The sequence below is a fragment of the Thunnus albacares genome, chromosome 18 (assembly GCF_914725855.1).
Source record: "Thunnus albacares chromosome 18, fThuAlb1.1, whole genome shotgun sequence".
NCBI lineage: Eukaryota > Metazoa > Chordata > Actinopteri > Scombriformes > Scombridae > Thunnus > Thunnus albacares.
The window spans coordinates 20,959,727-20,971,717 of record NC_058123.1 but is presented as its reverse complement, the minus strand read 5'-3'; the positions used below and the strand labels follow the sequence as shown (position 1 = coordinate 20,971,717).

Genomic DNA, 11,991 nt, shown 5'->3' with positions numbered 1-11,991 from the left:
CAGCTCTTGTTTTTGGTTTTATGGTACTTTTGCTATTTTCGTCTTGTTTCCAACAGCAGCAGACAGCCACAAACAAGCTAAGAGGAACCCACTATACACTTCCTGCCCAGCACCAAATTACAGACAGACGAATTTAGTGAGAATGGAGAAATTCTCAAGAAAGTGGAACATCTAGTTAGAGAGCCAGATATTTTTCTTAACAGTTGGTGGAGACCAACACAGAGCTAATAGAAGAGTGAATATTGTGCTTACATTCGTCTGGTGGAACAACTCCAAATGAATGCTAACGTTGCTTTGGATTGTTTGCCAACATGTTAGCTACAATAACATCATAAAGTGATAATTTGTCACGACTGTGTCTGTCAGCTTATCGTGGAGTTCTTTTCTCCCCTAGTGGTCCAAACAAAAACAAATTTTGCAGGCGACTGTCCAATGTTTTTTGGTTAAAAGGGTTATACAGTGTACTTTTTTTGTCTACTGGCAGGCAATCAGCATTTATTAGAATCTGATACAACGCTGGTGCCCCATGGAGAAAGACTAGAATTCAATACTGATACATTTCTGCATCCATCACTATGCAATGAGAGGCATACTAAAAAAAAAATGTCAGTAAGCCTACTCTTTATAAACTCAGACAGCCAACACAAGTAAACAGAGCTCATTTCAATCCTCTCAGTTCCATTCGCTGACATTTGTTTATTCATTCACTGCTATCTAGACAGTTTAAGACCCTTTATCATATGAAAACACAAATGTTCTGGACAGGATGTTGATGTACCTAGAACTCATGTGTAATGTGTCTGCTGTGTGCTATAGCTCGCGCTGTGACTCACCGGCTGCCAACAGATTTTACCAGCTGGGTTTGAGTCACGTCCCCACAAAAGTGCCTTGTTCACTGGTGTAAAGGAAAAGACAAAATGCATGCACACATTCACGTGAACAGATGCAGAAGAAGGTAACACGCCCACATGTTACACATGAATGCAAGTGCACAAAGAGCCCAGACACATCATCACACACTCACACACACACACACAATAGCACACATCATCACACACACATACTCACACACACACATCCACACCAAACCTCCTACCTACCCAGCTCCCCCTGTCTCTCTCTCTCTCTCTCTCTCTCTCTCTCTCTTTCTCTCTCACACACACACACAAACACACACATTCACACACACCAAAGCCGCTGATGGTTGTTAAATCCCTATATGGCATCATTACCAGTCAGCGGGTGGGTGTGGTCTTCACCGGTTTGTTAAACATACCAGAGCTTAAATGCTGAACAGCCACTGCCATTCAAAAACAACACTCTGTCCTTCCCTCCCTCCTTCTCGCTTCCTCGCTCACATTAGTCCTCTCAGTCTGGCTCACTAGTGCTCCAGGATTCACAGGGTGGAAGTCCTATTTCTTCTGTATCAGACAGGTAACTTGTTATAATGGTCTCTCTTTGTAGCTCTTTCTACATCTGTCATTTTTACAGCATTTGAAGTCTCATTTTATAATATGAGGTACGTGGTTAATGATAGGCCATTTGTTTACTTTTTTTCAATAACTCTCTTCAATATCTCTTTTTTACTGCTCTGTCCTGGTGGATGTGGACACTATCAGTTTGTTGCAAACACTGCAGGACATCTGGACGTGCTGGCCGGCGCGTGGTTCAACTCAAATCATCTGGTGTCTTTATAAGGAGATTCTTCAAGTCTTTTCCTTGAGAGGAGCACAGTACGCTGTGGTGGTGGTCAACAAGCAAAGATGTCTCTTCCGTTGTCAGTGCTGATATGTCTGTCAGCTGTCCATTTGTGTATGGGAGATCAGCCTGTGGAGGAAGTCATTGTAACAAGTAAGTAGAGATATGGATAAGTAATGTGGGAAACGAAAGTAGCAAGTGAGATAAGAGAATACTCAAAAAAGACTCTAGAGAACATACTGCTTTCTTTGGGAGTACAGACTTTGTTTCACTTTATTTTAGATTGCCAACTGCCAAGGTGGTATATTTGAAGTATTTTGCATCAACAAGGCTACCCAAAGTTAATATTATGAGGGGATCAAAAGCTTAAAACATTTAAAATACATCCTGAATTGTATGGCCAGATACTACACAAATTTTACTAGATATTTAAAGACCATTTCCTAAAACAAGTTTGAAGATTGGAACTGATCAAAGATTGAGATGTCTTTAAAGTTATTAATAATGCCATCCTGAGGCCATTACTCAATTCATACCTCTATTCTTGTCACCATACACATTTCAAATTGGGGACCTTTGCTAACATTGATGTGTCAGTTGTTCATGGATAAAATGCCAGGAACTTCCCATCATCCACTACAATTGATGAATCCTCTCGAAAGAGAGATGAAACCACATAGCAAATCATTTAATCTGTGACAACTTTCTATTTGAACATAACTTTATGAACTCCCGCCTGAATAATGTCACACACATTTTCTGGCACTTCTAAATTTAGTATGAAGTCATCCTTCTCTTTCAACTAAATATTATAAACAGCCCTTTCTTGGTTATGCTGCTGAATGCCTCACAGAAGGGTGGTCTGGATAAAATTAATTTTCATTTTAAGTCCAGCTGAGCCAAATGAAGCAAATATAACAGAGTGTGACTGAGATTTTAATATTTAACCATGTTGTAATGTGTGAAACAAAACAGGGCTTGCAAGATGGAAAGGGCTATAAAGGGTTATAAAGACTGGAACACAATACAACTATGTGACAATGACAGCAACACAGACAGCTGTGTCACAATCATGGCTAACAATCTATATAGAAACCAGCCAAACAAAACATTTGCAACTCTGCCCATTTGATTCGGTGTATAAAACACGTTTGTAAAGCACTTTACAGAGGAACCATACAACCAGGAATAATAGTATACAGTATACACTATTTAAATTAAATACACAGCAACTCAAGGTAATGACAAGGAAGTCAGCTAGTTTATCTCAGTGAGCCAGGAATGTAGACAAACAGGAAAAACATGTGCAGTAATACCGAGAGATATGAAAGAAGAAATGAACTCTTATATAAGCAGACTGTCTTGGCCATTGATAACATCAAGTCCAGCAGTGAAGTGATTCAAATATCAAATAAATCTGAACAATAAAAAACAACTACGGTATGGTGTGGACATTTCGTTCTCTAACAGGGTTTGCCTGCATGACATAATGGCAAAATGAGTTGCACATTTATGTACTCAGAGTGCAGACAGTGACTCCATAGAGCAGTCTGTTTGGGTACACTGAGTCAGAGACTTTGGCTTAGCAAGCAGTCAGAGAGAGCTGCCATTGGTCAGAATTCGTTTAATCTGGCAGAGTGGAGTTTGTGTTGGGAGTCTGAGAATGAAAGATAATCTGTCAGAGCCATTCATCAAATTTGTTTACAGGATAAAACACCCCATCAGTACAGTAGCAAATTGTGTGTTTGCTTCAAATTAGACATTTATTTTATTTTGCCACAAGGAAAAATGTTAGACTATGTTGGACTACAGTGCATTTTCAGTTTTATACTTGACAGTTTGTTACCATTTAAAGAATATGGCTGCCAATTTTCTATATTTTACTTACTGTCAACAAATCTCATGTTCAGAGCCAAACCAACAATGAATTGATCCTAATTAAAAGTATAGTGTGTGTATCCAAAGCCTGTTAAACAAGCCTGTTAGTTTTAAAGGGAGTTTTATTGGTCTTATAATTTCCAAGTTATTTACTGGAACAGCAAATGTTCAGGATGAAGATTCATAAAAACAACCAATGCAACACATGCAACCATAACATAAGTGATTACTTGTGTGTGTCTGTGTATGATTTTGCAACTGTGTATGATTTTGCAAATGGACATTGTTATGAGTATGTGTGCATTTCAGAGAAATTTAAACTCTGTGTGTGTTTGTGTTTACTTGCCTCATAGAAAAAGTGCCTCTACTGGGGGGCTGGTTTGAGCGGAGTCCAGACTCAGCTGAGGTTCAGGAAGCAGCTCAATATGCTGTGAAGATGTTCAACACGCACTCCAAAGGCAAGAAGATGTTCCAACTGGTCACCATCACTTCTGCTCAGACTCAGGTTAGATTCATCTTCTAGAAACAAATGAACTCAAATGCAACACACCATGCATGTCACGCACAACATGTAATATTGTATGGTAATCTCATTAGGTGACCAACGTGATCAACTTTAAGATTGATGCGATCCTGGGAAAAACCAAGTGCCTCAAGGCAGATAATCCTGACATGCTCAGCTGCAGTCTTGAGAAAAAGGTAAATCTGTTTTGTGTGTGTTTATAAAGTTGTATCCAATTTAGCGATATTTCATTAATACACTGTATTTATTGTCTTGTAACACAGCACATACAGCATTAGAATCATCTGTTGCACCCATGCTTTGCTGTCTTATATTCTTTCATAATACAAAGGCTGTTGTGCTTTGAGACATAATTTGTCAAAAGTTCACCAGTCCTACAAATTTAAGCATACAATCTCCATTATTGTGTTATCTATTATTAAGAAGATAATCTTGCATATTAAAATCTTAACAATAAAAGTATAACAAAGGGAATAAATCTTGAAAGAAAGAAAGAAAGAAAAGGAAATAAAATAACATCCCCCATTATTTTGTAAATTTTAAGGAAAATGACCTGTTTCTCAGCTTGTAGTGATGGTGCTGAAGAATTCCCAGTTCCTATACATAATAGTAACTGTTGTTTCCCTCTCCGCAGCATCTGAAGTGCCACTTTGAGGTGGCTTTCAACCCCCGCAACAACAAACATGAGCTGCACAGTCGCAAGTGCAGAAAACTTGTGGAGAAGGTTTAACTTTTTAACAGGCTTAACTTTTTGATAGTTATGCTTTGTCTTTCCCTCCATTCTTACATTTTGATACAATGATGATGATGAACTGTGTTTTTTTTCTAAACACGTGTTTTACAGATGATTTAAAGTGGTGGATGTGTGGTTTTGATACAGTAGAAGATGAACAACTTATAATAATGACAGATGATGGTCTCAATAAAATATGTTTGGAAAAGGTGAACAAAACCAGATGTTGGTTTTTGTTGTCATAATATGGGGATTATTTGTGGTTTGTGGCTTGAATTTGTGTTGTATGTCTTGATGTCTTATTTCTCATTCCTTTATTTTATGGAGAACACTTGATATCATTGTTCAAAATTGTAATACAACTCATTTTTGATAACATTTTTGGAAAAAACTCATCAATTATAGGTGAGGGCTTTGGAGGCAAAAGGTAAAGAACACATGATTTTTTAATTGAAATGTTTATTTGATTGGTGGGATTTTTATATGAATGAATAATCAGCTATATACATTAATGATTGCACACATTGCTGCTCATTAAGATTTTTGAGAAAACAGCTTTGAATTGCCTTCATTGTCTTTCAAATGCCTGAAAAGAATGATAACAAATCAATCATTACAAAGAGTCTATACCACGTTTACCCTGCATTGTGACTTCAAAGCATTTATCTGTTCTCAAACATCACATCTTTAAATCCACTGATTGTTTTAAATCATAAAAACTGAAAAGTCACAATAAAAAGTAATTTACATGTCATGCATGATATTGGTTTGAATCAATTTTCCCGTACAGTGTATAACCCCTCCCATCTCTTTCTTAATTTAATCAAGCATTAACACCTTAAAATAAACTTCAGGATGGACGATGGATTATGTCTTTAATGACTTCTATACTCACTGCATTCGTATAACCTATTGATCCTTAGGATATCAATATCAGACATGTCATCCCTCTGTCCTATTGGCACAGAGGGATCTGGAATAGGAGTAATGGTGTCTCCTCCTGATGAGAAAGCAGTCCTAGAGAAAAAATAAAATCATAGACCAATGGAAAACTGTTTGTAATATTGTCCTGCTGAACAATATTTTTTAGACATGAACAATTGTACAGTTCATTTACTGTAATTTTGCTTTTGTTCAGGATCAGTGCATGTTTTTCCATCTCACATTTCAAGAAGAAAATGAGCTGCAAATCCTATGCAGAGTTAGAAATGATAATATTAAAGGTGCAGTAATCAGTATTTTTATATTGACAATGGATTAAATGACTGTGTGTAAAGTGAAAGGTGCAGTTCGTAGGGACAAAACCACAGAAAGTTATCACTTGACTCTGCAGTTCTGTCGACCTATGTGGAGCATATTAGCATGCTTTGGCTAATTGTTTTGGTTTCACAGCTAGCAACTTTAATGTTTAGGTTTGTTGCTGTCTTCAACTCACAGCAGGTAGATGTTTGGAAAGAAAAGTGCTGGCAAACCCATTATACACTACCTGCCCAACACCAAACAGAAAACAATCAAAGTTAGCAACTAGCTGGTGCACATAGCTGAGCATTTAGCAGCTAAAAAGCCACACATTTCTCTCTCTCTCTAGTTGGTGGAGACCAAAAACAGAACTAAAAGGAGAGTGATTATTGAACTCACATTGGCCAGGTGGCCAGAGACAATACTTCAAATGAATATTAATATTGCTCTGTGTCTGCTAAATCTGAAAATAGGAAACTGTTTGCTAACATGTAACCTTATCGACTTGATAAAGTGATATGTCAATGTTGTGTTTGCAGCTTGTTGTGCCCCCAAGTGGCGAAAAAAAAAAAGAGATAATGTAAGTTGAAAAGTTTTGTAGGACACAAAAATGAATTTAAAAAAATCTTGCCAGTAATAGTGGTTAGTAATCACAAAAATAGATATTACCTTCCATAATGCATAACAGATGAATAGTCATATGGTGTGTTCAAGTTGCTGGTGTCCTTTTTGTGGAAGTCAAAGGAATTTGCTGCAGAGAAAAAGTATATACATAAATAATAACTGTGCATGAAAGAAAATATATTATACATTCATTTTCTACTTTCATATGAATAAAATCATAAAATAATCAAGTTGGTAAATTAATGCTGTTCCCAGTTCCATATGAATTATAAAAATACAGTGATTAAAAATGACTGAATTTAATTTCAGTACTAGCTCCACCACAAACACCACATTTAGTTGCCAATTGTATGTCAGCATCAGAACTTAGAGCTCACCTGCTGGGATATTTTCCCAGTTGATCCTGACATACTGGTCCCTGTCACTCCTGTTATGCTCATGGTGGAAGCCCAGTGTGTGGAGGAGCTCGTGCTGAATGATGCCATGATGAAGACAGCCAAACACAGACAGAGAAACCACCTGCTGCCCTCCATCTCTGCCAACGGTAGTCCAGCACCTACAGTACAGTGAAAGACAGAGAGACAGGTTTGAACCCTGACAGGTTGGCTAACACGCTGACCATCACCCTTACTCTATACTCACCCAAGTTCACTCTCAATGCTCAGGTAGTCAGACTGGCCATGATGAGGGACAAAGCGAATGCAGGTTTTCTCGTGGAAAGTTTGCATAGCTTTCTCAATTGTGGACTTTTCACTATCATCTGCAATTAAAACAAGAATACCAGAATACTTAAAATTTTCTTCATCTTGCAAGGATTCTGGCTGCTGTGCTTGGTACCAAATAAAGACCTTTTGTTCTTGTTGTGGGTAAGCAAAAGTAGAACAGTAAGCAGTTCTTGATGTTATTAAAGCATGAATTTTCACTTGTTCATCTTACAAAACAACTCATCCCCAGAAAACTCAGTCTTCAGTCTGGGGCTACTATCTTTTTTGTGTCAAGATTTTGTATGAAAATTTGCAAAAGTTTAAAGACATTTCCTTCCTTGGTATTGAGATGATGATTATCATTGCATTGATATTGTAACTCTCATGAATGAATCACTTGGCTCGTACAGAAGTAATCACTGATGCTGTAGGGTACTTCAACCAGTCCATTGTAGGACTTTTTCCATTTGCAGTAGCCACTCAGGCATTTCATGGCATTCCTCTTCTTTGACAGAGCGACATCACCTTCCACCAGAACACGGTTGACGCCTGAAATGAGACAATATGTGGGCAGCATGTTAAGTAGATGTACACACACACACACGGATGCTCAGAATCGGCACAGATTGAGGTGTGAAGTGAGCAAGCAAGGATGCTATGTTAGCACTTTTTCCACCTGAATAAATTATGCCTACCTTTATTTGCCTCCAGAATTCTTGAAGTTATGTCTAAATGGACAGCCTCCTTGGTCTTCACACCTAAAACCAGAAGATTTACTTACCCAACAGGCTGTCCCAGTATTGTGAAATGTGATGGATGAGATGAGAAAAGGAGTTAGAAGTCTCACCTTCCTCATGCAGTCGCACCTGCAGTAAGACAAAGCAAACATAATTAGGAGAAATTAAATTACTGCCATGAAAAAGTTGAATTTGGTAATAAAAATGTGTATTGTTGAACTATATCAAATCTGTCTGTTATCTTTAGGTAAGGCCCTCAGGTATTTGTTAAATTGTGTTTTTTGTTATGTGTTTATTGTGTGGATTGTTTGCCATGAAATGCCTGAATCTTTGTTAATGTATAGCTCACATTTCATGACTCCACTCAAAAGCCAAGACATATTACTTAAAAATGCCTGTGTTGACCTAACAACAAGCCTTACTTAATAAGGAGCAGACTTTTTGAGGATACTTGGAGTAATCTACTATTTGCCAAGATCTGATCATTCTTTTCAGGAGAATGCAGGCAGTCTTTTTTGTTTTCATTTAAGACCATTTTTATCCTTAAAAAAGCAAACAAAAAGAAAAAAATCAAGTAAAACAGTCACAGACATGATTTGTGGCGGTGTTGCACCATATGTCTCACCAAGGAGTCGTTTTGTGCTGAAAGGCCAAGCAGCAGGGCCAGAACAGCAGAGAAGAGACTCAGTTTCATCCTCCTTATGTTGAAGATCTTATGGCTGGAGTAGATTTTTGTTGGTCAGTGACCACAAAGGTTGCAATCATGCTTTTTTATACAGTCCAAAAGGGAGTGACGGCTATTGTAAACAGATTTTAAGACAATACATTGACCCCTAAACAAATGTTTTTAAAATCCAACAGGAAACTCCCTGAACCTTTCCAGGTGGCCGTCAGATGAGGCTTGCTAAATTGAAGATTAAAAATTATGGGGGAATCTGTTATTTCACATCTGGATTAAACATATGATTGATTTCTTAATCAGAAAGTGGTGATGATGCATTACAGCCACAATATATGGACAAGCTGATCACCATTTGACTGACATGTTAACACAGTTACAGAAGAACTAATCCACTGTGAACCCACACAACCCAAAATATAAACAGTACTGTACATACATGTACTGGCCCACACCCAAAGGTTTCAAATGTCTTCTGCTTGAGGCCCAACTTTACCCAACTTTTCTATTGCTACTGCAGACTGATGGAAACCGAGCCAAAGTTGGAAGTTGGCCCAGTATGTGGACACCATTATCCATACACTGTACTTTTATCTACTTTTGCTCCAGGGCTTTTGGGGCTAGGCCCTTAGGTAATTAGCATTCAACTATATTTTAGGTGATAGTGCACTTCCAACTTTGTGACAAAAGTTTGGGGAAGGACATTTCCTGTTTCAACATGACAATAACTCCCAACCACAAAGCCAAGTCCACAAATAATTTTTTAAAGGGTTTGTTGAGGAAGAAGTTGACTGGCCTGCACAGAGCGCTGACCGGAACCTCATCCGATGGCACCAACATAAGTGGCTCTTGTGGCTGAATGGGTTCCCTGTAGCCAGATTCTAAAATCTTGTGCCTTCCCAGAAGAGGGGAGGCTGTTATGAAAGCATTAAAGGACAGGTTCACAATTTTTCAAGTGTCTTAAAACAACAGTCAGGTGCCCATATGAACGCTGAAAGAGGTTTTCCTCGCTGTAATCATTCCTCCTGTTCATATTGGCTATTAAAATGTCCCCTTCAAATGCACTTTCAATGTAAGTGATGGAGGCCAAAAGCCACAGTGTGTCCATACAGTAACTTTGTACAAAAGTGCATCTAAAAGTTTATCTGAAGCTTATATGAGGCTTCAGCAGTCTGAATTAGTCATATCAAGTGAATATCTACCACATTTCCAGTCTTTTTAGCATCAAATTCCTTCTTTGTTTCCCTGTTGAGCTACAGTGGAAGAATAGTTACAAAAAGAGGCGCTTTGGCAAAAAGAATGTAATATTGTAATATCTACTTGATTTGACTCATTTGGATGTCTGATGCTTCACTCAGCTGATAGCTTCAGATAAACTTTTAAATACATTTTTGCACAGAATGAGACTTGTGATCCGCTAGAATCGAAAGAAACTTCCTTTGTTACAAAGCCCAAATGAAAAATAGAAATGTAATGTTTAAGCAAAGGTGAAACTGTATATGCTAGCATAGAGACTGAATTTTCTCTTGAGATGGGGATCACCCAACCAACATCTGTGGATCCCTTCCACAACTAAACAGGGCTCCAGGAAAGTCATGCCACTGAGTATGCACTCTTTCCATTTCTAAAACATTTAAAAGTTTGGGTTCCTTAGCAAACATCACATGGAAACTTTATCCCTCAATAAAACAAGCAGTTAGCATTTATTCTTATTTTGTCATTCATCATGTCAGAGGAAAATATGTTTCATTGCTGGGTAATATGAGGCTGTCTGGTGGTCTGGCAAGAGATTATAAAGGCTTTGCCACTGAACAGCACAGGCAGCACTGGCACTGCTCAGTCTTCACTTCACCATTATTCAACAAAACATGTATGCAGTTCTCTCCCTCACACCCTCCTACACACACACACACACACACACACACACACACACACACACACACACATACACACACACACACACACACAGACATGTCTGTAACTTCTATTTGTTTTGCACTCTATTCCAGTACTGGAAACCAGTCATCAATCAGTTCTGAGTTGGTAGGCTTTTAAATTAGGCTGTTCTGTGATCTGGTATCATGGTTGTTCTCTTTGAACTAAGGATGTTAAATATCTCTTAGGCAACTTAACTTACAACCTAACTTAGATAACAGCAGTGTGCTAATGCCCTCTAGATCAGTGGTTCTCAAACTTTTTCACATCAAGGACCCCTAACTGACACAGATTAGACCACAGACCCCCATTTGATAAGATTTTGATCCCAGGGTCCCCCATCTGATAAAATTTTTGCTTTTTGATGTTTTATTACAGAAAATGTATAAAACCCATGACCAAAATACTCACACAATCAGTCATTGTGTTACTTATGGGTGGAATTGAAATAGATTATTCCCTTTTTTATTGGGGACCCCCTGGAGCCCCCTCAAGGACCCCACTTTGAGAATCACTGCTCTGATATCATTGATGACTGTCTGTCCTTTTCATAAACTCACATTGGTGAACGACATAGCAAAATGTCATCCAGTGATTTATGAGTAGTGACAGCAGCATGAGCAAACACAATATCCTTCACTGCATATCCTCATAATTCAGCAGGGTGTGTTATAATGTATATGAGCACTTACTATGTGTAAAAAGGGTGGTGCTCCCCATTGAATCAAGCCCTAGTAATCTTTATTATATTAAAGCGATAGTAAACACTCTCTTAAACATTTTGACCAGCCTCCTGTCAGTTGCAATCCAGTAATGCCAACATACAAACCAAAGCACAATGTTTTCTCTGTTGTCCATCAAATAAAAAAATAAGTACATGACTATGGCTTTTTTGATTTTTTGCAGACCAGTGTGAGCTTCAGTGCAAGTAAATCAAAATTAAAACTCTTTTCTTGTACACCATACTTTATTCACCTCCAATACGTTTTCTTTCTATTTATCTTGCTATCTATCTTGTCTTCATCAGGGTGATGTCTGAGATCTTTCTGGATCTCTAAATTGGGCGTTTTAAACCGAAGAGGGTTAAACAAGGAATTAGACTTGAAGTCATTTCGTTTAAGTCTGCTGGATATTCTCAAAGAAGAGGAATTTTTTGAGAAAAAATGGAAATTTGCATGTTATCAATAGATATTAGGAGAGATAATTATTTTTTTTTTAAAAAAGGGGTTGAAATAATACAT

At 37.9% G+C, this 11,991-nt stretch overlaps 2 protein-coding genes across 2 annotated transcripts; one reads left to right on the top strand and one right to left on the bottom strand.

Moving 5' to 3' along the window:
* Nucleotides 1–1,281: 1,281 nt before the first annotated feature.
* On the top strand, nucleotides 1,282–5,586 carry si:busm1-57f23.1 (uncharacterized protein LOC368621 homolog). The gene is made up of 5 exons (XM_044334619.1): nucleotides 1,282–1,434; nucleotides 1,620–1,851; nucleotides 3,930–4,081; nucleotides 4,174–4,275; nucleotides 4,734–5,586. The coding sequence occupies exons 2-5, from the start codon at nucleotides 1,764–1,766 to the stop codon at nucleotides 4,827–4,829; spliced, it is 438 nt and encodes a 145-aa protein (XP_044190554.1). The 5' UTR covers nucleotides 1,282–1,434; nucleotides 1,620–1,763; the 3' UTR covers nucleotides 4,830–5,586.
* Nucleotides 5,587–5,707: 121 nt separating this feature from the next.
* On the bottom strand, nucleotides 5,708–8,833 carry LOC122969046 (hatching enzyme 1.2-like). The gene is made up of 8 exons (XM_044334620.1): nucleotides 8,762–8,833; nucleotides 8,247–8,265; nucleotides 8,095–8,157; nucleotides 7,808–7,948; nucleotides 7,338–7,455; nucleotides 7,073–7,251; nucleotides 6,741–6,822; nucleotides 5,708–5,849 (listed from the first exon to the last, which is right to left on the bottom strand). The coding sequence occupies exons 1-8, from the start codon at nucleotides 8,828–8,830 to the stop codon at nucleotides 5,708–5,710; spliced, it is 813 nt and encodes a 270-aa protein (XP_044190555.1). The 5' UTR covers nucleotides 8,831–8,833.
* Nucleotides 8,834–11,991: the final 3,158 nt, after the last annotated feature.